Source organism: Numenius arquata, chromosome 2 (assembly GCF_964106895.1).
Source record: "Numenius arquata chromosome 2, bNumArq3.hap1.1, whole genome shotgun sequence".
Classification (NCBI taxonomy): domain Eukaryota; kingdom Metazoa; phylum Chordata; class Aves; order Charadriiformes; family Scolopacidae; genus Numenius; species Numenius arquata.
The window spans coordinates 131,005,502-131,031,819 of record NC_133577.1 but is presented as its reverse complement, the minus strand read 5'-3'; the positions used below and the strand labels follow the sequence as shown (position 1 = coordinate 131,031,819).

The 26,318-nt window shown below is 52.0% G+C and overlaps 1 protein-coding gene across 1 annotated transcript; it reads left to right on the top strand.

Annotated features, from left to right (window-relative positions):
- Positions 1-1,020: 1,020 nt before the first annotated feature.
- On the top strand, positions 1,021-17,356 carry ASB13 (ankyrin repeat and SOCS box containing 13). The gene is made up of 6 exons (XM_074168812.1): positions 1,021-1,135; positions 4,627-4,814; positions 6,036-6,186; positions 7,695-7,829; positions 10,182-10,373; positions 14,439-17,356. Exons 1-6 carry the CDS (start codon positions 1,093-1,095, stop codon positions 14,564-14,566), a joined length of 837 nt encoding a protein of 278 aa, XP_074024913.1. The 5' UTR covers positions 1,021-1,092; the 3' UTR covers positions 14,567-17,356.
- Positions 17,357-26,318: the final 8,962 nt, after the last annotated feature.

Sequence of the window (26,318 nt, the reverse complement as noted above, 5' to 3'; positions counted from 1 at the left end):
TCTGCTGCTGCCTCCATGTGCACGTGGTTATTTTGGAAGCTTTAAAATAAAGATTTTTCAGGAATGCATCTCACGCTAGCTTCTACCCTGAGAGAGGAGAGAGCTGGGGTAGACAGTAGAGAAGGAGTAGAGAAGGGTTGTGCTCTCCTGGGTGAATCAAGCGACTCAGGCTGTAGTTTCAGCCTTGCACTGATTTATTTTTGTAACCTGTGGCAAATAACTTTTTCGCTGTCTTAACTACGTATATATTTTGCAGAGCAGCCATCGACAGCAGGACTGGGGCAGTGATCGTCCCCCTGGACTGGGCACTGGTGAGACCCCACCTCGAGCGCTGTGTCCAGTTCTGGGTCCCTCACTACAAGAAAGACATCGAGGGGCTGGAGCGGGTCCAGAGAAGGGCAACGGAGCTGGTGAGGGGTCTGGAGAACAAGGAGAAGGGTCTGGAAAACTTCTGAGGGAGCTGGGGGTGTTCAGCCTGGAGAAAAGGAGGCTGAGGGGAGACCTTCTCGCTCTCTACAACTCCCTGAAAGGAGGGTGTAGCCGGGGGGGGTCGGTCTCTTCTCCCAAGGAACAGGCGACGGGACAAGAGGAAACGGCCTCAAGTTGCACCAGGGGAGGTTTAGGATGGAGATTAGGAAAAATGTTTACACGGAAAGGGTTTATCAAGCCTTGGAAGAGGCTGCCCAGGGATGGAGTCACCATCCCTGGTATTTAAAAGATGGGTGGATGTAATGCTTAGAGACATGGGTTAGTGGTGGGTTTTGTCAGTGTTGGGTTGATGGTTGGACTCGATGACCTGAAAGGTCCCTTCCAACCTGGACAACTCTATGATTCCATGATTCTATACCCGCACCCCTTCCACTCCACCCACCCACCCACTCCCTCCTCCCTACACGCACCAGTGCCCCCAGTACCCCCCTTCCTCCCGCCCCCCCAGCGCCCCCCCTCGTTCCCCGCCTCACCCGCGCCGCCCGGGAACTACAACTCCCGGCGGCCTCCGCGGCCGCGGCCGGTAGCCCGGGGGTGGAGCGGAGCGGCGGAGGCCGGAGCCGGCGGCCTCCCCAACGCTGCCGGAGCCGGCGGGCCCGGGTCATGGAGAGCCCCGTCAGCAGCGGCTCCCTGCGGGGCGAGATCAGTGCGTGGGGGGGCAGCGGGGCCGTGGGGGGGTGGTGGTGGTGGTGGTGGGGGGGGTGGCTCTGCGTGGAGGGGGAGGGTGGATCCGCTGCGGGAGGAGGCGGGGGCTGGGGTGAGCGTCGTGTTTTGGGGATGCGCAGGGTGTTTGGGGGGTGGGCAGGATGCTTTGGGGATGGGCAGGATGGTTTTCGGGGGGGCAGGATGCTTTGGGGGTGCACAGGATGGTTTTCGGGGGGGTCAGGGTGCTTTGGGGATGGGCAGGATGGTTTTCGGGGGGGGAACGATGCTTTGGGGGTGCACAGGATGGTTTTCGGGGGGGCAGGATGCTTTGGGGATGGGCAGGATGGTTTTTGGGGGGGGGCAGGATGGTTTGGGGGTGGGCAGGATGGTTTTGGGGGGGGGGGGGCAGGATGCTTTGGGGATGGGCAGCATAGTTTGGGGGCCGGCAGGGTGGTTTAGGGGTGGGCACAATGGTTTTGGGGATGGGCACGATGTTTTTGGGGTGGGCAGGATGGTTTAGAGGTGGGCAGGTTCATTTGGGCACAGGCAGGGTGGTTTTGGGGGTGGGCAGCCTAGTTTGGGGAGGCACAGGATGGTTTTGGGGCATGGCAGGATGGTTTGGGGATGGGCAGGATGGCTTTGGGGGGTGGGTAGGATGGCTTTGGGGTGGGTGGGATGACTTTGGGGTGGAGAGGATGGTTTAGAGGTGGGCAGGATGGCCTTGGGAGCGGGCAGGATGCTTTGTGTATGGGCAGAATAATTTGGGGGCTGGCAGGGTGGTTTAAAGGTGGGCACAATGGTTTTGGGGTGGGCAGGATGGTTTAGAGGTTGATAGGGTGGTTTGGGGGATGGGCAGGATGGCTTTGGGGTGGGGAGGATGGTTTAGAGGTGGGCACGATGGTTTTGGGGATGGGCATGATGGTTTTGAGGTGGGCACGATGGTTTTGGGGATGGGCAGGGTGGTTTTGGGGGTGGGCAGCCTAGTTTGGGGATGCACAGGATGGTTTTGGGGCATGGCAGGATGGTTTGGGGATGGGCAGGATGGTTTTGGGGGGGGCAGGATGGTTTAGAGGTTGACAGAGTGGTTTGGGGGGTGGGTAGGATGGCTTTGGGGTGGGGAGGATGGTTTAGAGGTGGGCAGGATGCTTTGGAGGTGGGCAGGATGGTTTTGGGGGCAGGCAGGATGCTTTGTGGATGGGCAGGATAGTTTGGGGGCCGGCAGGGTGGTTTAGAGGTGGGCATGATGGTTTTGGGGATGGGCATGATGGTTTTGGGGTGGGCAGGATGGTTTAGAGGTGGGCAGGGTGGTTTGGGGGTGGGCAGGGTGGTTTTGGGGGTGGACACAGTGGTTTGGGAGGTGGGCAGGATGGTTTGAGCTTGGCAGGACGGTTTAGGGGGTGAGTGGCCTTTCCCAAGGGAAGGGATAAGAGGAAGGTGAGGATGCTCTTAGGAGACCCTCTGCTTCTGGGCACGGGGAATTATCATCGTTCCTCCATGAACTAACGCGTGTGCGTGATCTGAAGAGGAGGTGTTGGGGAGCTGGAGGAGAGGGGATGGCTCCCTCCTTGGAGGCAGATGGTGGGTGGGGGCCATGTAACACCCCAGAGAGCCCAAACCCTGCCTGCCCACCAGGTGGCAATCTGAGGGCTTCATCCGCCTTTGGGCTTCTTGCCTCTCCTGACATATACCATGAGAAGCTCCAGTGAAGGAATAACGTCCTGCCCAGGGGTATTGGCAAAGGGAATGAGGATCTAACAAGCAAATAAAAAAGCCTGCACATACTGTGTGCTGTGAAAATGCCAGTACTCACAATTTCTTTTCAGGAGGTGGTTTCAGTCCACTGTACACCTCAGCATTGTGTTATTCTTCGGGTCTGCTCCATCCTTCATAACCACCGGATTGTGTGGGCATTTACTGTTTTACGCTGGTAATTAAACGCTGTGTTTAGGGATCACAGACTCACAGGATCACAGAATGATACGAGGTTGGAAGGGATCTCTGGAGATCATCTAGTCCAACCCCCTGCCAGAGCAGGGTCACCCAGAGCAGGTTGCACGGGAACGTGTCCAGGCGGGTTTTGAACGTCTCCAGAGATGGAGACTCCACCACCTCTCTGGGCAGCCTCTTCCAGGGCTCTGCCACTCTCAAAGGGAAGATGTTCCTCCTCATGTTTAGGTGGAACTTCTTATGTTCAAGTTTGTGCCTCTTACCTCTTGTCCTGTCCCTGGGCACCACTGGAAAAAGACTGGCCCCATCCTTCTGACACCCACCCTTTAAGTGTCTATAGGTGTTGATCAGATCCCCCCTCAGTCTTCTCTTCTCCAGACTAAAAAGACCCAAGTCCCTCAGCCCTTCCTCATCAGAGAGATGTTCTAATCCCTTCATCATCTTCGTAGTCCTTCACGGAGAGAGGGATGGTCAGTCCAACTGCAGTACATGACAAGGTGTTTACTTTTTTAAAAAGTAAGGCAAATCACCCTTTTTCTCCCACCCCAGAGAGGTGAGTTCCTTCCTTCAGGAGGGGATCTTACCGAAATGTATTCAAAGGGGAGGAATTATAGCTGCGACATCTATTTTGCTGATGGCTTTTCGTATTGATCTGTTTGCAGACAGATACTGCTCCTACAAACCCTGCATTCGCAGGGTACCGAGGCCTGTGTTTTTACAGAGAGGATGCATTTTTCTTGCTGAAGGTTGTGTGAAAATGCGTGGGGCTGTTCTTTACTCGTTGCTTTCTGGAAAGCAAAATGCACCTGAGAGGAGATGATGCTGTCGGTTGGTACTGGGAAACTAAGCCCAGACTTGCCCCATGTAAGTGTAGATGCTGAGCGAAGGCATTGAAGCTAGAAACTTAGTTGTTGAAGTTTGGTGGAGTCTCCATCTCTGGAGACATTCAAAACCTGCCTGGACGCGTTCCTGTGCAACCTGCTCTAGGTGGACCTGCTTTGGCAGGGGGGCTGGAGTAGATGATCTCCAGAGGTCCCTTCCAACCCCGTATCATTCTGTGATTCTGTGTTTCATTCTGTGAAGTTCTGTCGGCTTTTTGGGAAGATAGTTTTTAGGTGGGCTGAGTTGCTCTCTGGAGTTGTCCCATTTCCAGTGATTTTTAGATGGAGCCAGGAGGGACAGTGCTCCTGATACTAAATGGTTAAGAGCTCACTGGGATGAATCTGGACCTAATGAATGCTGCTGGGGTTTGTACGTGGATAAATTTTTGACCAGCTACAGCAAGGTATTTCAGAAACCATAAATGAACATTATGAACAGTCCCTGTGAGGGCAGCGGCCAATGGGGACCCCACAAACACAAAGCACCCACTTTAAAATCTCATGGTGAGTGGGGGGCACGGTGAGGAATAAGCTTCTCATTCCCAGTTCCCTCTTCTAGCTGCCAGCCCGCGTTCCCTGACTGCTTTTCTCCAGCACAGACACTCGTTTACTCCCCGTGTGTGATTTTATTAATTTACTTATTTGTTTATTCTTTCCTCTCTAGGCTTCTGGGCCGATCGAACACCGGTTCATGAAGCAGCCAGGCGGGGAGAGATCCTGCAGCTGCAGCAGCTGATAGAGAGCGGAGCCTGCGTCAACGCGGTCACCTACGACTCTATCACCCCTTTGCACGAGGCCAGCCTGCGAGGACAAACGCAGTGTGTCAAGCTCCTGCTGGCTGCAGGGGCCCAGGTATGTTTTTCGGGTCTGATCCAGCTGGGCGCATCTTCTTGATGTCTGGAGTTATTTCTGGGATCTGGATTCTCCCCAGCTAGCTCTAGGCTCTTCTTCATCACCCTGAGCTTTCTTGACAGTCAGCAGAGGACGACAGGCCTCTTCAGAGGGTGTTTGAGCTTGACGAGGACGTAAAAAACTGCCTGGAAGTACTTTTTTCTCTGTCTCTCCCCCTCTCTCCTCACTGGCTTTCAACAGAGCCCGGAGGGACTAGAAATCTAATTTATATGATTCAAATATCTAAAATTGGCTGGGTTGAGTCAAGGGGTCAGAAGGGGAGCAGGGGACATGTAGCTTCCAGTGGGGATTTATTTGTTTGTTTCTTCTTGTATTTCTTTAATTTTATTATGGAAACAAAAATCGGCTAAACAGAGTCTTTGGATAGAGCTGGCGACGACTGTCTTCAAGGGCTTGTGACCTCTGGCAGCCGTTCCCAGAGCAAAGCCGGTGAAGTGGAGCATGTGTGGGCTCCGTGGCCCTTCTCAGGGCAAAGTCAGCCAGATTGGCTGAGCATTCTGGTGAAACTGGGCTTTGCAGTAAAGCAGAGAGGAGTTCCGTTGTGTTACTCGGCCGCAATGCTTGTAAACTCCAGCAGGAAAGTGGTAGAAAAATATAACGATGGAAATAACAGCATAAACTTATCAAAGAATCATAGAATCACAGAATGGTTTGGGTTGGAAGGGACCTTAAAGCTCATCTTGTTCCAGACCCCTGCCACGGGCAGGGACACCTCCCACCAGACCAGGTTGCTCCAAGCCCCCTCCAACCTGGCCTTGAACCTCTCCAGGGATGGGGCAGCCACAGCTTCTCTGGGCAACCTGGGCCAGGCTCTCACCACCCTCACAGCAAAGAAGTTCTTCCCCACATCTCATCTCAATCTCCCCTCTTCCAGCGTCAAACCCTTCCCCCTCCTCCTACGGCTCCCCTCCCTCATCAAGAGTCCCTCCCCATCTCTCCTATAGGCCCCCTTTAGGTACTGGAACTTGTAAACTTGTGACATTAATGTATATCTGTGCCATGAGAGTGATGGGAATGGCACAAGCCACGTTGGTGGCAGTAGCAACCAACTCTTTCCTGAGTCCAGAATATTTTTAGGGTTAAAAGAAGTAAAAACATAGGCAAGAAGGTACTGCCACACAGCAGCCTGCGGGTACCTAACGGGTTTTTTCTGCCCTGAAGGTGGATGCCAGGAATATCGATGGCAGCACTCCGCTCTGCGACGCCTGTGCCTCAGGTAGCATAGAGTGTGTCAAAGTCCTGCTGTCCCACGGCGCCAAGGTGAACCCTCCCCTTTACACCGCGTCCCCTCTCCACGAAGCCTGCATGAACGGTAAGCCTCTGTGGTCTTATCTTTGCACGGTTATGTGCAGACTGGGGAAAAAAAAACACCAATAAAAGGAGCTGCCAAGCACCTTAAATTGACCATAAGTTGTTGTTCCTCATCACACCATTACAGCTTGCAAACATTTCAGTCCTACGTGGGCACATCTCCCGTTGAACGCAGAATGCAAAGCCCTGTGTTATCGGGTGAATAAAGCCGTCCCTAGTGTTGGGTGCTTTTATCCCGGGTTGCAGAACATGGGATAAGATGTTCGGCAGGTAAAATGCCAGCTTCTTGATGCTCTATCAGAAAACCTTGTGCCAAACCAGTAGCTTTGCTCTTGTGAGCAGAGGGGCGTTTGCATTTTTTCCCTCTGATCCAAGAGGATGGGATAAATTGAGATGAGATAAATTGCTCTGATTAAGACGCAAGACCATCTCAACCAGGAAGTCCTGTCCCACACCCCTCCTGGTTGTTCAAAGCTGCTGGAGAAGGCTGTCAGGTGGGAAGAAAGTGCCAGGGACTGTTGGGCAGCGTTGCTGCCAGCTCTGCTCCTTGTCCCTTTCACGGCCTTTTCCAGCTGGAGGGTCTGTCTAGGGCATAAGAGAAAACTGCAGGGGCCAAAATGATGTCCCAGCTGGTGCATGGCAGCTGCTTACTGCTCCCTCTGTCCTCTTCTCAAGCATCTTCTGGATGTTTGGATCTGGGTTATGGAGAGCAGGAGCAAGCGTCAGGGGTGGCTGTGACAGCAGCAGAGACGTGGGGAGCGGCAGAGGGGTATTTAAGTGTAATTCCTCCCCTGAACTTCCACTTGAATGGACGCAATAGTGAGAAAGCCTGAATGTGAAGGCAGCAGTGTCCCTCTTAGATGATTGTGACCAAATCTCTTAATGGTTTTGTGCCTCAGTTTCCTCTTTGTAAGATGTAATACTTCCTCTCTCCTCCCCTTCACTTGTTTTTGTTATATGCTGTCCTGGACAGAGTTTCCCTTCGACTACGAAGGCTGTGGGAGGCAGCATTTTTGCCAAACAGGTAGTTACTTAAATACTGTTACTTAAATATTGTGAGCTCTTACTTAGCTTTTCCTCGTTAAGCCTTTTTCCTGAGGCTTGGTGATGACTGCCCGCTTCCCGTTAAGTCGTGCCGTTAGCATTGGAAAAAGTCAAGGTGGAGTAGTCTTGAAGGTGATCTAATGAATCCACCCAGGGCAGGATCAGCAACGCAACCAGCTCCACCAAGAGCAGGCGATTTAGTGCAAACCCTTGAATTCAGGTTTGTTTGACCTGACTCCCTGCGAGACCCATCAGCTCTAGCTCAGTGCCGTGCAGATGTGACTCTATTTCTTGCGTCCTGGTCTCGGTTTCGGTGTATTTGTGTTGGCTCACAAGCATTTCTATTTTCCAGCCATCACCCCAAATGCTAAACAGGCTGTTTGGGCGTCAAGCTGATCTCAGCAGGCCGTATGCTCCCATTTGAACTGGATTCTTACTTTTGACTCGGATCTTCCCTTTCTAAAGGTAGCTCGGAGTGCGTGCAACTCCTCATCGACGTCGGCGCCAACTTGGAGGCTCACGACTGTCATTTCGGGACGCCCCTACACGTGGCCTGTGCCAGGGAGCATCTGGACTGTGCGAAGTTGCTGCTCAAGGCAGGTACGACAGCCACAGGGTTTGCTTCTGGGTGGGCGGGAGATGGTGGTGTCTGTGCGCAACGTTTCCCTCGGTGCTCTGACAGTGGTGTTCTTGTCAAAGAACTTATTAATTCACAGCGTAGTCAAAGAGTCATAGAATGGTTTGGGTTGGAAGGGACCTTTAAAGGTCATCTGGTCCAACACCCCTGCCATGAGCAGGGACATCTTCAACTCGATCAGGTTGCTCAGAGTCCCGTCCAACCTGACCATGAATGTTTCCAGAGATGGGACATCTCCTACCTCTGTGGGCAACCTGGGCCAGTGTCTCATCATCCTCAGCGTAAAACATTTCTTCCTAATATCCAATCTAAATCTCTCCTCGTTCAGTTTAAAACTGTTCCCCCTTGTCCTATCCTACACTCCCTGATCAAGAGTCCCTCCCCAGCTTTCCTGGAGCCCCTTTAGGTACTTCCAGCACAGGAAGGACATGGACCTCTTGGAGCGGGGCCAGGGGAGACCACGAAGATGATCAGAGAGCTGGAGCCCCTTTGCTGTGAGGACAGGCTGAGAGAGTTGGGGGGGTTCAGCCTGGAGAAGAGAAGGCTTCGGGGAGACCTTAGAGCCCCTTCCAGTCCCTCAAGGGTCTCCAGGAAAGCTGGGGAGGGGCTCTTGATCAGGGAGGGGAGCCCTAGGAGGAGGGGGAAGGGTTTGACACTGAAAGAGGGGAGATTGAGCTGAGATGTGGGGAAGAACTTCTTTGGTGTGAGGGTGGTGAGAGCCTGGCCCAGGTTGCCCAGAGAAGCTGTGGCTGCCCCATCCCTGGAGGTGTTCAAGGCCAGGTTGGATGGGGCTTTGAGCAACCTGGTGTGGTGGGAGGTGTCCCTGCCCAGGGCAGGGGGTTGGAACTGGGTGATCTTTAAGGTCCCTTCCAACCCGAACCATTCCATGATTCTATGATTCTAAGTCTCCAATAACGTCTCCCTGGAGCCTTCTCCAGGCCGAATCACCCCACTCTCTCAGCCTGAATATAAATGACAAAGATGAAATATTTTGCCTTTACCTGAGCAAAGCTTAGTGTTTCAGCATTTTTTCAGCGTATGCCTGTCGATATCCAGTTTGTGATGTCCCCAGTGACATTCCCGTCCTCTTATTTTAATAAAATGCACAACTCTCTTCAGCCCCCTAGAGCAAAGTTTCGACATCTTCCCCGAAGCGGTGTCAACTGGTGTGCATGCCTTCAGCTTTGGTAGCGCAGTTGTATGGTTTTGGGTAGGTGTTAGGGAGAGATGTTAGGGTTTGACGTTGTCCAGAAAACCAGAGATGAAGTCACTTCATGTCTCAGGGAGGTCTGGTCAGTGTTATGCCCAGATGAGTTTGCTGGATGTTCAACATCAATGTTCTGTGCTCCAGGTTTCACATCCCAGTTTTCTTGCTGCTGACTTTGGGGTGGAATTTGGAGTTGGACTTCTTCTCTTTGCCTGTGCTTACCAGGAGGAGATTTGGCCCAGGGATGGGGATTTGAGCATCCTTGTCTAGTGGGAGGTGTCCTTGCCCATGGCAGGGGGGTTGAAACTCGATGATCTTTAAGGTCCTTTCCAACTCTAACCATTCTATGATTCTACGATTTGTTTTGTTGAACGTTAGTTGTCTAAAAATTACACATCTAAGCTAATTTGTTTCCAGCCGCTCCCGGTCCCTGTCTTGGGCACTCATTAATTGCTTCCCCAGGGATGCCTGTTTCTCCCTGTTAATTACAAGGGCAGCTCAGTGGGGCCACACATATCTAAAAGCCAGTTGTTTGAGTTCAGTGAGGTTCATCTCAGCTCTGCTGAACAAGCCAGTTGATGGAATACAAACATTTGTGGGGGGATTGGAAGGACCTTTTGCTGTCAGCTCATAAAAGCCGAACTTTCTTAGCAAAAATATCTGTAACTAAGACTTGATCGCCCAGTAACATCTGCTGGTGAGCTGCAACAACCCGTGGGTCTGGGTTATTTCTGTCAAAACAGTTAACAAAGATGCCACTGTTTGCCTCGAGTGGGAGCACTCCATTGAGATCACTGGGAATGGCTCTTTGGAGAGCACAGGTTCAGGAAGCAATTCTGTACTTCACACTCAGCAGCTTATTTACCCAGTAACACGGGCTCAAATCCTTTCTCTGTGAGGAAAAGCCAGAGAAGAAAACTCATGCGTTGCCGGCACCGAGAACTTGTTCAGCAGTTTGGTTTCCTGTTTGTGCTGTTTTGTTTGGATCGTGTTCTAGCTGCTCGTGCATGTTTTAAGTGTGTTGTTTTTTTTCTCCAGTCAAACCACTCCTTACGTTTGGGTCAAGTAAGGCTTTCATGAACGGGTTTGTTTTATTTTCTGGCCTCAGGGGCAAATGTGAACGCTGCTAAACTTCACGAGACGGCCCTCCATCACGCAGCAAAAGTGAAAAACGTAGACCTGGTGGAAATGCTGATTGAATTTGGAGGAAACATTTACGCGAGGGACAACCGAGGAAAGAAGCCATCGGATTACACCTGGAGCAGCAGTCCCACCGCGAAGTGCTTTGAGTACTACGAAAGTAAGTGAGATATGAGTGGAAAATAAATCGTATGAAGAGTGGGTGAAGGAGCTGGGACTGTTTAGTTTGAGGAAGAGGAGGCTGAAGGGAGACCTCATCACTCTCTACAACTACTTGAAAGGACACTGTATAGAGGTTGGTGCTGGTCTCTTCGCACAGGTAATTAATGACAGAACGAGAGGGAATGGCTTCAAGCTCCAACAGGGTAGGTTTAGACTGAACATTAGGAAAGAATTTTTCACAGAAAGAGTGGTCGGGCATTGGAACAGGCTGCCCAGGGAGGGGGTTGAGTCACCATCCCTGGATGTGTTTAAGAGCCGTTTAGATGTGGTGTTGGGGGATATGGTGTAGGGGAGAACTTTGTAGAGTAGGGTAGATGGTTGGACTCGATGATCCCAAGGGTCTCTTCCAACCTGGACGATTCTATGATTCTATATGATCCCCTGCCCCAGGAATTCAGTAACTGCCAGCTCCAGTGCACCAGATCACAATTTTCAGTCCCCCTGATCATCTTCCCGTGAAGGTGTAGAGTTCTTGGTGGCAAATATATGGCAGCTGGCTGTAGGCTGGCTCTGCTTAATGGTGGTTGAGTGACTGTAGTAAGATGGTCCAAATCATGCCCTTACAGAATTTAGGTCCCTCTCGTGTGTCAGCATCAGCGTTTATGCTTTGATGCATTAAGTCAGGTCAAGGAAATCACCCCAGTCATTTTATTTGGGGCAGGGAACACATTCAACTTCAGCTGCGCTGGCTTCATTTGGAAGAGACATTTGCCTGAGGTTTGAGGATGGCTTTAAATCAATCTTTGTCTTGGTTACCCTTAGGGACCTCAGAGGAGTAGTTCACAGACCCTTCCCAGCGTTTGCAAACTGCTGCTGCACTGGATGATCCTAAACATCATAGAATCATAGAACCATGGAATGGTTTGAATTGGAAGGAACCTTTAAAGATCATCCAGTTCCAACCCCGCTGCCATGGGCAGGGACACCTCCCACCAGACCAGGTTGCTCAAAGCCCCGTCCAACCTGACCTTGAACACCTTCAGGGATGGGGCAGCCACAGCTTCTCTGGGCAACCTGGGCCAAGGTCTCACCACCCTCACCATAAAAGAATTCTTTCTTATAGAAAGAAAAATTTCTTCCTTATAGAAGAATGAAATGTTTTTGGGCTTTTCAATCCTTTGTGTGGTGAGCATTCAGGACAGATGCAGATCTTGGAGGCTGATGATTGCCCAGGCTTTGGGATAGGGGTAGCAGCTTTTTTACAGAATGACTGCTTCCAGAGCAATGTGCCCGATTGTCACTCTACATCCATGCGTGAGCATTGACACCCAGCATCGAGGATGCAGACCTGGGGCTCTCTGGAAGGAGCTTCGGGAATTTTCTTGGAGCTCTCAGCAGAGTGCTGAGTGAGAAGGGTTAACAGAGTCCTTAGATGAAGAAAGAGAGGTGTAGAGAAGTGTTGAAGTAGGTTTTGTTCCTACATACAGTGTTTTTGAGGCTTAGGTCATCATCATTATGGGCAGAATATAAAGAAACTGTCCAAGTGGCCAGGAACCAGATCAGGCAAGCGAAAGCCCAGGCAGAACTAAATCTAGCCAGGGACATCAAAAACAATAAGAAAAACTTCTACAGATATGTCAGGGACAAAGGCAAGCCTAGGGAAGTTGTGGGCCCTCTCCGGAAGGAAACGGGAGACCTGGCCTCCCAGGATATGGATAAGGCTGAGCTACTGAACAACTTTTTTGCCTCAGTCTTCACCGGCGAGGGCTCTAACCACACTGCCCAAGTCATGGAAGGCAAAAGCAAGGGCTCTGCGAATGAAGAACTGCCCACAGTAGGAGAAGATCAGGTTCGAGACCTCTTAAGGAACCTGAAGGTGCATAAGTCCATGGGACCTGATGAAATCCACCCACAGGTCCTGAGGGAGCTGGGGACGAAGTTGCTAAGCTGCTTTCCATCATATTTGAGAAATCGTGGCAATCTGGTGAAGTTCCCGCTGACTGGAAAAAGGGGAACATAACCCCAATATTCAAAAAAGGAAAAAAGGAAGACCCAGGGAACTATAGGCCAGTCAGCCTCACCTCTGTGCCTGGCAAGATCATGGAGCAGATCCTCCTGGAATCTCTGCTAAGGCACATGGAAAATAAAGAGGTGATTGGAGACAGCCAGCATGGCTTCACCAAGGGCAAATTGTGCCTGACAAATTTGGTGGCCTTTTACGATACTGCCACAGGCTTGGTGAACAAGGGCAGAGCGACAGACATCATCTACCTGGACTTATGGAAAGTGTTTGACACTGTCCCGCACGACATCCTGGACTCAAAATTGGAAAGTCATGGGTTTGATGGATGGACCACTCGGTGGATAAGGAACTGGCTGAATGGCCGCACTCAAAGGGTTGTGGTCAATGGTTCAATGTCCAATTGGCGGCCAGTGACAAGTGGAGTTCCTCAGGGGTCGGTACTGGGACCAGTGCTGTTCAACATCTTTGTCGGAGACATGGACAGTGGGATAGAGTGCACCCTCAGCAAGTTTGCTGACGACACCAAGCTCGGTGGCGCGGTCGACACGCTGGAGGGAAGGGATGCCATCCAGAGGGACCTGGACAGGCTGGAGAGATGGGCTCGTGCAAACTGCATGAAGTTCAACCAGGCCAAGTGCAGGGTCCTGCACCTGGGACATGGCAATCCCAGGCACAAATACAGGTTGGGTGGAGAATGGCTGGAGAGCAGCCCTGAGGAGAAGGACTTGGGGGTGTTGGTGCATGAGAAGCTCAACATGAGCCAGCAACATGCGCTGGCAGCCCAGAAAGCCAACCCCATCCTGGGCTGCATCAAGAGAAGTGTGGGCAGCAGGTCACAGGAGGTGATTCTACCCCTCTACTCTGCACTCCTGAGACCCCACCTGGAATACTGTGTCCAGCTTTGGAGTCCTCAACACAGGAAGGACATGGACCTGTTGGAACGGGTCCAGCAGAGGGCCACAAAGATGATCAGAGGGATGGAGCACCTCCCCTATGAAGACAGGCTGAGAGAGCTGGGGTTGTTCAGCCTGGAGAAGAGAAGACTCCGGGGAGACCTCATAGCAGGCTTCCAATATCTGAAGGGAGCCTACAGGAGAGCCGGAGAGGGACTCTTTGTCAGGAAGTGTAGTGACAGGACAAGGGGTAATGGTTTTAAATTGGAAGAGGGGAGATTTAGATTAGATATTAGGAGGAAATTCTTTACCGTGAGGGTGGTGAAGCACTGGAACAGGTTGCCCAGGGAAGTTGTGGCTGCCCCATCCCTGGAAGTGTTTAAGGCCAGGCTGGATGGGGCTTTGAGCAACTTGCTCTAGTGGAGGTGTCCCTGCCCATGGCAGGGGGGTTGGAACTCAATGATCTTTAAGGTCCCTTCCAACTCTAACCATTCTATGATTCTATGATTCTAAAGGGCAGGTGTCAAGAGGATGGGGTCAAACTCTTGTCACTGGTGCCCAGTGACAGGACAAGGGGCAACAGGCACAAGCTGGAACACAGGAAATTCCTTCTCAACATGAGGAGGAACTTCTTTCCTGTGAGGGTGGCAGAGCCCTGGAAGAGGCTGCCCAGAGAGGTGATGGGCACATTCTTGGAGACATTCAAACCCCCCTGGACACGTTCCTGTGGGACCTGCTCTGGGTGACCCTGCTCTGGCAGGGAGGTTGGACAAGATGATCCCCAGAGGTCCCTTCCAACCCCTACCATTCTCTGATTCTGTGATGAGAGCATCATCATCAGAGCAGGTGATCCAGTGGGCTCCGTTGAGCTTTGGGGGATGCAGGTGAGGAAGGGAGCTGGGAGAAGCGCGCTGCAGCTGTGCTCACTACTTCTGGTGGGATTAGCATCGGGATGAGCCTCGAGAGAGTGTGCCGGTGGCTCTGCAGTGCCTTCCTTGGGCCTGGGAGGTCAAGCGCTTGTAAGCAGAGCCAGATCATGGTGGGGGCGATGCCAGGTGTCACCTTCCTGGGAGGTCTCTGCTCTATGGGAAGATCAGCCGCCCGCGGAGCTGCAGCCCTAACTTTGCATCCTCTTTTCTCCTTTTAGAGACGCCTCTGAGTTTGTCGCAGCTCTGCCGAGTTACAGTGAGGAAAGCCGCCGGGCAACGAGCGCTGGAGAAGATTGCCAAGCTCGATATTCCTCCACGATTAATCCAGTACCTGTCCTACAACTGACAGGGGCGAAGGTGACCGGAAAGGACGATATCTTTAGCTCCCGCAGTATGAAGTATCTTGTCTCTTTCTCTTCTACCTCCCCCCAAGAAACTAATTTTAATTTAAGCAAACTGGTGTAAATAGTATTTATGAGGCAGCACTTCCTCTTCTCCACGGGCAAAGACAGGCTCAGGCAACGTGTAGCACTGGGTTGAAGTTGTAACCTCTCCTGGGGTGATCCGTTAGACTGTTACTGTGTTTGAGGCTGTAGCAGGATTAATCTTGCCTAATTTTACCTGTCTCCAGCCCGAAGGCATCTCCCTATGATCTACCCAGGCTCCCTTTGCAGTCAGCGAAGAGAAATAGGTAATTCTGGAGCATGATTCATCTGTCCTGGTTTAGATGCCCACTCTGGGATGATGCAGTGTCCATCGGGAGCACCTGTCTCTGCTGGCTGCAAAGGGATTTAGAGGTGATACCCATGGATACAGATCTCTCTGCTCCTGCAGTGAGAGTGCTCTGTGTTAATAACTCAAGTGATGACTACCTAATGCCAAGGGACAAGGTTTGAGAGACCTACGCGCTCTAAGCTGGAGGCAAATTAAGTCCCCAGCAAGCTCGGGACTAATTAGAGGCACCACAACCACTTACTGACTTTCTGTGAACATCAACGGGCTTTGGCTCGACGCCAGCAGTGAGGACAAATTGCTGCCAGGTCAGGGTTGACTTTGCCCATGCTCCTTCTTCGCTGAAGGCGAGCCAGCTCATGCTGTAGCGTTCCTCTAGGGTATCACCGTGTCTAATTTTCAAGCCCAAGCAGGAAGCAGGTCTCTCTGCTCGCCCAAGGCTCCTTCCCTCCAGGTGGCTGGTCCCAAAGAATATTTTCCCACTTGTTCTGAGCCACTGGGGCCACTCTCTTGGTTTTCTGTGCAATAAGTGGCAGAGCTGCTGCCCGGTGGTGCCTGAAGTACATTTCCCTTGTGTAGTGGTGCCCTAGGTCTCCGTGAAGTGTACCCACGCGTGAAAGGCAGTAGGAAGGCTGATCTCTTGCCTTGGGTTTTGAGATTTTGAGTTTTCCCCCCTTTTAATTTCTCTCTCTCTCAGTGCTGGATCCTCTCCAGAGGTTGGCAGCTGGAGCCAGCCCCGTGTGCTGCTTGAGTGTTGCGCTCAAATCCTTTGGCTTCAGCAGGCGCGACTGCAGCTTTTGTCCTTGGGTGATTTAAACCTTCGGGGTGACATTTGCGTGAGCGGAGCCAAAATTGTCGTCTACCTTCCAGATGAGACATTACGTCTCGTCTGAAGGCAGTAACCTACAGGATACGTGGTCCTAAGAGCTCCCCGGTGCCCCCGCGGCAAGTCTTAGCGCCGCGATGAGAGCAAATTTCTCCTCTGAGTGGCAGCAAGTGCTACAAAATCCACTGACGACCGTGGCATCGAGCAAACTCAGGGCTCTCGACATCCTTCATGCTGTGAACAAAGGCTGGAGGGCGAGCGGTCGCTTGCCTGCTGCCTGCAAGGTTCTCATGCCCCCCCCCGAGCCGGGGGGGAAAATAGCCTAAGCACAGGGTTCAAGAGCTGAGGTGGAACTGAATGCACTTTAACGGTGACCAGCAAATCACTTTGTTGTTTTACTTTTTCATTGGGTTTATTCCCCCCATCCCCTTTGTTGTTGTTGTTGTTGTTGTTGTTTTTTCTCATATAAAACAGGACAGAAAAAAAATTGAGATCCTGCTCTTTGGGGAATTGTCTGTTTATAATTCTGATGGTTTTGAGTGTGTTTAAAGTATCAGAAATATGAAATTGCCAAGAAGCTCAGGGAAGCCCTGGAGATGTTTATTGTGGGATTCATCCCTGGCATTGATGGGATAAAGGTTTTGTGTTTTATCTTTCAAGAGAACCTTTCTCTGCCCGACATGCATGTCCTTACAGATAAAAATACGTATTAGGAAAGTGCACCTTTTGGGAATTTGAGGTGAAAACCTTCCCTCTTGGTTCACATTCAAACCCCTCGTTAGGTTGCCTTTTTAACGTCGCCTCAGCTGGTGAAATAATGAAATGGTAAAGTCCAGGTTTCCAATGTGAAAACAAAAGACTCCTCAAACAACCGAGAATAAAATTACAAGTTCCTATTTATGTCATGTTTATTTTTTAGTCACCTCTCTGGTAGGTTCTAAAGTTTGGTGGGTTTTTTTTTTTTTAATCTGTTTTAAGAGGTCCTGCTGATCGATGCAATCATCCAGGAGGGACTTATTGAGATAGTTAAGCCCTTCTTATTTGGTGGCGATAACCAGACTCCTTCAGTAGCAGTTCTTTTAAGACATCCACTTGTTACAGCCGTGTCTGGAGGGAAAGGTGTTCCAGGAAAGTCTTCTGGGAGCCATCGAGCTGGAACACACCACCTGAGTCGTTCCCTGATGTGCAACACATCACGCCATGGCTGTTGATGACCAGATGGGTGTTTACTTGGTGCGTTTCTGGGCTTCCAAACTGCATATGAAAATTGAGATTGAGGTTCTTTTTAGTCTTTTATCCTACCCATCTAGCCCTCTGTTCCTTTGATCCTGCAGGGATTTCTCAGCTGGTTGTGAAATGTCTTCTGGATGCCCTATCCCTGGAAGTATTCAAGACCAGGCTGGATGGGGCTTTGAGTAACCTGGTCTAGTAGGAGGTGTCCCTGCCCATGGCATGATCTTTAAGGTCCCTTCCAACTCTAACCATTCTGTGATTCTATGTTTCTGAGCTTTTGCGTTTTACAGCTTGGAGTAAAGGCCAAGTAGGTGCCAAATTAAACTGATGAGATGTTTTGGCTTCCCTTAGTGTCTCAGAGTGCACTTTTCGCAGCAATTAGCAGTTACTGCACGAGTAGCAGCTTCATCCTTGCCACGGATACAGTCTGAAGAGCTAAGAATCACTGCAGCCGTCTCAAATTAAGATGAAAATTAGAAGCTTTGGAGATAACCTTGCCCTAACAGGGTGGCAGGGGGCTACACTGCTGTTTAAATTTGGGTTATGGTCTCTCCTGGCCCATGGATTGCTGAGGTAGCTCCACTTGCTAACACAAGAGGCCATGGCAGGTCTTTGGAGAGCCATCCCCAGCACCCATCGCGCTGCGCCGCCCTGCTCGACGTGGGCCACAGAAGTGGACGACGCAGGATGGCCCTCAAGATGTCCCAGAGACCATGGACGTGTTCTTCTGTGTTCCATGAAGCCGTCCCCACCTCCCACTGCACCATGGCGTGGCAGGTATGGGTTGGGAAAGGCAGTTGTGGCTGCCCCCAGGAGATTCCTCCTCCGGTTATTTTTGCACTGGTTATGGTTTGTTTCTTACGTGTCTAAGAAAGAAGGTCTCAAGAGGACCTTCTGGAAGTTTTATGCGTCTCATCTGGGGGCAACCTCTTGCCACGTAGGGTTGACTTCTCTGTTATGAGTGAAAAAACCCTTGGAGATCCCAAGCACCCATTTCACGCTTAGTTTATAGGAACTGGGTGCCTTTGGTGTTTCAGTGGCGTGGGTTTGGAAGGTCATGGAAGGACCCGTGGGTTTGTAAAGACTCCGGGGATCGTTGGGAATGAAAGAGGTTGTCTGAATCACGGATGTTATTAAGTGAAACTCCTCGGCTGACTCCGCTTGGGTCACACCCTCTGCTTTATTTTTATGTCAGGTTCTGGCATATAATTTGACTTCCTTCGCCCTCTAATCCGAATGTCAAATCAGGGCATGAATCCAATGCAAACAAACCCAAACCCACCGGGCCAGTCCTTCTTTCACTTGTCCCCTTCCTGGGCTCCCCCCTCTGCAAACCCAGATCTTGGGCCACCTCCCCTCCCGTGTGGGTTTCTCCTTCCCACACCACCAGCTTTTCTACGGCTCCAGCAGCCAGGGGAGCCGTCTGGAATAACCCCACTGCTGGAAAAGCCCAGGTGAGAACAGGGCTTTGCTTTTTCATCCTCAGCACAGGAAGGGCATGGACCTCTTGCAACGGGGCCAGAGGAAACCACAAAGATGATCAGAGAGCTGGAGCCTCTCTGCTGTGAGGACAGGCTGAGAGAGTTGGGGGGGTTCAGCCTGGAGAAGAGAAGGCTCCAGGGAGACCTTAGTGCCCCTTCCAGTCCCTAAAGGGGCTCCAGGAAAGCTGGGAAGGGACTCTTTATCAGGGAGGGAAGCCATAGGAGGAGGGGGAAGGATTTGACACTGAAAGAGGGGAGATGGAGCTGAGATGTGGGGAAGAACTTCTTTGCTGTGAGGGTGGTGAGAGCCTGGCCCAGGTTGCCCAGAGAAGCTGTGGCTGCCCCATCCCTGGAGGTGTTCAAGGCCAGGTTGGATGGGGCTTTGAGCAACCTGGTCTGGTGGGAGGTGTCCCTGCCCAGGGCAGGGGGTGGAACTGGATGATCTTTAAGGTCCCTTCCAACCCAAACCGTTCTATGATTCTATGATCCATGAAAATCATCTTTTGGCCGGTCAGCCTTGCTCCTGGGTGCTCCCGATTGCTGCTGGCCAGGCTTTTTAAAAAGCTTGCAAGCGGGAAGCTTGATCGTAGCAGCTTTTCTCCAACTATGTGAAATTTGTCCAGAAAAAACAAGGTGTGACCGAAGCCAGTGCCTCAGAAGAAAGCCTCAGGGCGCTGAAGAATTAACTCCTTGTAACTCCAGCAGCCGTTACTTTCCCTGGACGAGGCGGAGAGGAGCCACCCTTCCCCTCCCTCCATGAAGGAAGGATTTGTGCCGTTGGTTGCAACTCTTCCGAGTCTCGGCGTAAAGCAGCACCACAGAAGGGAAGACATCGAGCACGAACAGGGTTAGGTTTTTTATTTTATTTTTTAATATCTTGTGGGGACTTTTGTACAAGAGAGCAAACCCCAAGAGCTGCCCTAACCTTAAGAGCAGCAAACAAAGACCTCGGTGTCCTCTGGGAGGTGGCACCTGAAGATGAGTAATGCAGTGGTTGCATCACGTTTAGGGCAAGCGTGAGCACGAAGCATCTGTTCTACCTCTTGATTTAAAAAAAGAGAACACCTCCAAACCCCTGGAGACCTTGAGTATTTACCTGAGCCTTCACACACCCTGTTCATCACTTCCCTCCTTTCTTCAGGGGAAGGTCTGATCTTGCAGGCACTTGCAAGAAGATGACCCGTCCCGTGCGCTAGAAGGGGAGCAGATAGATGTAAACTGAGTCGGGGGGGATCTCTGCTGACTTGCGTTTGCTTGAGGTCCAGCCTTGGGCAGCTTGGAGGCTGGTGAACATCCTGCTCCCTGGCCTGGGGGCTGCTGGAGCACCGGTTGTCCTGGAATTGGTGTTTTTAAGGCCGAGGTCGTTATTTTCAAGCCAGCACCTAAATCCATAGCAAGGTAGCGAAGCAGAAGGGAGGAAAAAAAAACCTTACTCATTTCTTAGGACCTCTGGAAACCTTGACTACTTCTACGTGGCACCTTCAGGTTTGCCTGTGCTGTTAGTTAACCCCAGGCTCTCCTCCCTGCATGCCCATGAGGGGACAAAAACCTCACGTGTCCTGCAAAAAAAACCCCAAAACACCCCAAAACAACTCACTTTTTCACCCAACGATGTAGATGCAGCTTGTGCTTCGGTAGGTGCCCTGTAGCTCTGATACCCTGATGTTTTTCTGGGTTTAGGCGCCGGGACACCGGGCTCAGAAAGCGTTGACCTCTCTTTGGAAAGAGCACAGCACGCTACAAAGATGCTATTTGTATTTATACCCGATTTTTTGGTTTTTAATGGTTTCTAGCACACCGTGACGGTAAGATTCGGGCGAGCGGGAAGGGGCTGGAGTGGTATTCATGATTAAAATTCGCTCTGAAAGGTTTTATCGGTGCTTGACTGTGTCTTTCTGTAGATGGCTGCAGTTGGGGTGTGGGGTCTGCGTGGAAGCCCTGCCAGCTCCCCTCGCCTCGTCAGCCTCATCCCTAATTGCAGTGACGCTGTGAGCAGGACCGTGGCTTTATGGACTGGTGCAACCAGCTGGGATTACCCTCCTGAGGACGAACCAGTCCTGGTTGGCCACGTCCAAAGATTTATAGTCAATGGCTCAATGTCCAAGTGGAAACCAGTCATGAGTGGTGTCCCTCAAGGGCCTATGCTGGGACCAATAATATTAAATATCTTCATCATAGAATCATCCAGGTTGGAAGAGACCCTTGGGATCATTGAGTCCAACCATCTACCCTACTCTACAAAGTTCTCCCCTACACCGCATCCCCCAACACCACATCTAAACGGCTCTTAAACACATCCAGGGATGGTGACTCAACCACCTCCCTGGGCAGCCTGTTCCAATGCCCGACCACTCTTTCTGTGAAAAATTCTTTCCTAATGTTCAGTCTAAACCTACCCTGCTGGAGCTTGAAGCCATTCCCTCTCGTTCTGTCAATGACGTAGACAGTGGGATTGGGTGCACCCTCAGCAAGTTTAGAGATGACACCGAGCTGAGTGATTTGCTAGAGGGACGGGATGCCATCCAGAGGGACCTGGAAGGGCTGGAGAAGTGGGCCTGTGCAGACCTCATGAAGTTCAACAAGGCCGAGTGCAAGGTCCTGCACCTGGGCCAATCCCCAGTATCAGTAGAGATGATTGAGAAGAACCCTGTGGAGAAGTACCTGGGGGTGTTGGTGGATGGAATATTGGACATGAGCTGACAACGTGCGCTGGCAGCCCAGAAAGCCCCCCAGGGCTGCATCCCCAGCAGCGTGGCCAGCAGGGCGAGGGGGGGGGATTCTGCCCCTCTGCTCTGTTCTGGGGAGACACCCCCCAGTGCTGCCTCCAGCTCTGGGGCCTCAGCACAGGAAGGACATGGACCTGTTGGAGCGGGGCCAGAGGAGGCCATGGAGATGCTGGGAGGGCTGGAGCCCCTCTGCTGTGAGGACAGGCTGAGAGAGTTGGGGGGGTTCAGCCTGGAGAAGAGAAGGCTCCGGGGAGACCTTCGAGCCCCTTCCAGTCCCTAAAGGGGGGGTCTCCAGGAAAGCTGGGGAGGGACTCTGGATGACGGAGAGGAGCCACAGGAGGACGGGGAAGGGTTTGACACTGAAAGAGGGGAGATTGAGCTGAGATGTGGGGAAGAACTTCTTTGGTGTGAGGGTGGTGAGAGCCTGTCCCAGGTTGCCCAGAGAAGCTGTGGCTGCCCCATCCCTGGAGGGGTTCAAGGCCAGGTTGGAGGGGGCTTTGAGCAACCTGGTGTGGTGGGAGGTGTCCCTGCCCAGGGCAGGGGGTTGGACTAGATGATCTTTGAGGTCCCTTCCCACCCAAAGCATTCCATGATTCTGTAAGAAATCGGCTGTTTTTTTATAGCAGTCACAGGTTTTTAGGGACCCACCAGCTGAGATTTTTAGAGGACACTGAAATGATGAAAAATAAGCCTCCCTCCTTGCCCCCCACCCAAAGTTTTAGTCCTTGTTTCCCAGGGATACTTCCTGCATCCAGCTGAAACCTGGGGCGAAGGGCTTGGGCAGGGGAAGCCTTTTTCCCCCGGGCACCTTGAGAAGGGGTTGGGGGGAAATCCCGAGTCCTGGAAGAAAACAGAGGCTGGAAACAACATCCCAAAGGAACCGGGAGGAAGGTGACGCTGTTTGGGGACAAAGGGATGGTCCCTCTCTTCCCTAAGAGATGCTCTCCCACCGGCCAGGTCCTTCTTGTGGACCGGAGGAGCCGGTGGGGTTGGAGAAAAGGTGCCTGTGGGGTTTTGGGGAGGCGGTTTTCGGGGGAGGAATCGGGACCGATTTGTGATGGGAACGTGAAAAGCTTCAAAATCCACAGGTTTTGTTGCAGCTGGGGTTGCGGGGAGCCTCTTCCCCCCGCGGTGCCGCTGGGCGGTGCTGCTTCCCCCCCCAAGTAAGAGCAGCAAAACCTCCTCCGGGGAGCGGGAAATAATATTTATACGGGGCAGCACCAGCCACGTTTTCACAGGAGAAAGTCAAATCCTGGAAAAGCTTTGAAAAAAATCTCCTCCCTGAAACAAGCCCGGGCTGTTTTCCGTGGGTGGGCGACAGGTTCCCTCCCCCCCCGGCCCCCGCCCCGAGCCGAGATGCTCTTTTATTCCAGCAAAAATTTGAAATCTGCAAACGCGGGTCCCGTTTCATCTGTATTTGGAGGGTTTTTTTTTTTTAAATTTATCCTTTATCCTGCGTAAAAATAAATAGCGACAACAAATTACCCCCCCCCCGGCCGATTCAGCTCCTGCCTCCGGGCTTCAATATTCCGCATGGCAAAAAAGCATTTTTTTGGGTTCCCCAGCTCTGTCAGTAAGAAAATCCCCCCCCTCATCTGGGCTCGGGGGGGGGGGGGGGGGCGCGTTTTTAAGGAGAAAACCAGTAATCGAAGGGAAGTTGTGCAAACGGGGGGATATGGGGGGGGTCTGGGGCGGGTTGCGCCTCCCGGGATGGGATGAGAATAAGGCAAAATATGAATATATTTTGAATATATGAATATATGAAAATATATATATATGAATATAATATGAATATATTTTGAATATCATGAATATATGAAAATAAGGCAAAAAGAATAAGGCAAAAAAATGGGAACAAAATGGGAACGGAGGGACGGCGAAGCATTTATTTCTTCATTTTGGCTTTGCCTGGGCTCGTGGTTTTTTTTTTTGGGGGGGGAATCTCTTCTTGCAAAGGCTGATTTGGGGCTAGTGTGGATTAAAGCGGGAAATTAAGGTGGTTTTGGGGTTTTGTTTTCTTTTTTTTCTTGTTTTTTTTTTTTTTTTTTTTTTAAGTTATAAAGAAGGGAAGGTGCTGGGCTCCAAACCTGCGGAGATGGCCACGGGTGGCTTTTTTATTGGTTTATCTTAATTTATAGAGCTACAGCCCCGTCCTCCTGCCTGTCCCGGGGGGGGGGCGGGGAGAAAAAAGGGAAAAGGCCCCCAAAATCTCCTCGGGCTGGGATCCCGGGGGGGGTGGGGGGGTGGGGGTGGGGGGGCTGTGGTTACGTGGGGTTGCCGGCACGCCGGCGAGCAGGCCCGCGTGCGTGGCAGCTGAGGTCATGGCGCTATTAATTTCCCGTTAAAATCCCCCCCCCCCCCCCCCCCCCCCCCGATGGCTCCGGCTCCTGGCGCTGCAGGGATGGAAAATGAAGCAGCTCCGATTGCGGCGGCTGCAGTTAACCCCTGCGGGGATGCCTGACTTCTTTTTTTTTTTTTGGGGGGGGGGTGGTGGTGGTAGTGGTGGTTGAGAGAGCCAAATCCCACGGTGCCAACCGTCTCTTGAAGGTTGATGGTGACCACCTTGGCCACCCTATGGCTGCTGCAGGTCTTCATCCAGCTCCTGGGGGGCTCAGGGTCCCCTGAGATGTCCGGAAAACCTTCCCGGCGCTTGCAAAGACCTCATCTGATTTAATGCCCCCCCTCAGCCGGCCGGGCTGGAGCCACATCTGCCCATCCTTTGGTGCTGGAAACCCAGCCATCACTGGGCGCCTGGTGGCCATCGGCTGGTTGATTTTCACCCTCAAACCCCATCCCCCAGGGGCTGAGACCGGGGGCTTATTTTGGTAACTTGAACTTGGGAAACCCCTCGGCCGTGGAAAAGGGAAGAGAGGAGCCTTGTGAAATGTCATGGCAGCTGGGGGGGCTCCCGGCGTCCTCATGAGGAGCCCCAAGCGTCTTCAAGTCTTCGCAAAAATCCCTTGGGACTTTACGTTGAGCCTTGGGAATGCCGGGGAAGTGAGATGGAGGTACCAGGGAGGTATCCCCCCCCTCCTTGCAGCTGGGCACAGGGCTCATGTCATGCCCCAACAACCTACCTGGCATTTGCAGAGGGTGAGGACCCCTGTCGTAGTCCCCTTTCCTGGTCACACTCGTCCCCAGGGGTTGTTCTGGTCCCCCCTTCTTGTCCCAGTTGTCTCCTGCTCCCACTTAACCCCAGCCCAAAGACTTGTCTCCTGGTCCCACTGGTCCCTTCTTCTGGTCCAGCTCCATCTCTTGGTCCCACTTGTCCTTGTCCCTGGGTTCCACTGGTCCCCTCTCCTGGTTCCAATTGTCCCCATCTCCTGGTCCCATTCGTTGCATCTTTTGGTCCCATTATTCCCCTCTCCTAGTTCTTCTTGTCCACAACTCCTGGTCCCACTGGTCCTGTCTCTTGGTCACACTTGTCCCCAACTCCTGGTCTCATGTGTTTCCCTCTCCTGGTCCTGTTGGTCTCCTGGTACCATTTGCCCCCTCTCCTTCTTCTACTCATTCCCATCTCTCTGTCCCACTTGTCCCCTCTCCTTGTCCCCCCCTTGGCCCTGCTCCGTTGGGAAGCAGAGGCAGTTTTGGTGCAGATCTGGCAGGATTCAGTGTGGAGTTTTGGGGCCAGAACCTTTCCCCACTGGGGGAAGCCCAGTGTGGTCCCCCCAGACCTTCTCACTGGATGCCCCGCCAAAAGCAGATGAGAAGGTAACATGATTTTGGCTGAGCTGAGTCCAAGGAAACTCACGTCATGCAAAGCAGCTCAACCCCTTGGATGCTGCTGGGCGTCTGCGTTGTGGTGGCACCCAGAGCCCCACGTGGGACAGAGGAGCTAATGCCAAAAAAAGAGAGGTAAAACCAACTGCTCTGGTCCCAAAAATCAGGCACTTTGCCCCAAAGCAATGTCCCCTCTGGCGCAACCTCAGGCTCAGCCCTGGATCTGGCACCAAATCGCTCCATTCAGCATCATTTTGGCCATCCTTGGGTACCATTGCCCCTCCTGCCCTATGCCCCGTGTCATGTTGTGGGACAATTTGTGGTTGTTTATTTTTTGGTTTTTTTTTTTTTAATTCCCTCCCCCCCCCCCCCGCAGTGCTTTCTCCTTTCACAAAGGACCTCAAAGTGGAAAACCGGCGAGGAAAAACCGCTTTAAAACAGGTTGTAAAACACCCCTGAGAAACGAAGCAGTTTTCTGCCAGACTAAACGCTGGAAAGAGGTATTTGCAAAAGCTTTTCGGGGTTTAGTGTAGTTATTTATTCCCCTGCGCAGACCCTGGCTTGCTGAACCCAACCGAGCTCTCCTGGGTGGCATCCCCTAACCCCTCACCCCACCAACCCGGATCAATCCCACTTCAAAAATCCCTTTTTTCCCCACTTTTTTTTTTTTTTTTTACGGCAAAGGGGCGTCGAGGCCTCCCCCCCCCCACCTCCCCACCTTCCCGCAGGCAGCGACATTTCCCAGGCAATACGTCATGTTTGCTTAAGAGCAGAGTTATTGCTGGGGAGGAGGGAGGGAGCCGCGGCCCCAGGGTCTGCGGGAGGGGAAGGGGAAAAAAAGGTGGAAAATGGGGAAAAAAAAAATAAATAAATCCTGCCTTTCTTTTCAACATCCTTCGGGAGAGCTCAGGAAAGCTCCTTAGTTCCTTTTGGAGGGGACTCGGTATGGTTTCCTCAACATTTACTCGATATGTTTTTAAAGGCCAGTTGTTGAAATGTTACTAAAATAACTTGTTTTGCTAAAATAAAAGGGAATGGGGAGAATTTGTGACAGATTCAGCAGCACTGGAGCAGAAGCAGCTCTGGCTCTCCAAACTGGGGGGGGGGGGGTTTGTGAGCTGCTTTTCTCCTAAAAAAAGTATAATTTCAGGGAAAAAAAGCGTCCAGGTGAAGCAGAACCATGAACAGGGAGAGGGGAGCGATGGGAGGATTATGGCTGGGCCCTTGGTTTTGGGTGGTGCCGATGCTGGAGCCCTCGGTGGGTTTTTGTTGGAAAGGCTGGAGGATAATATACCGAAAGGTGGTAGAAGGTTGTTTGCCGGCAGCGGAGACGGGATCAGGTGCTGCAGTCTGGATCCAGAAGATCTCCCCCAAGTCCCA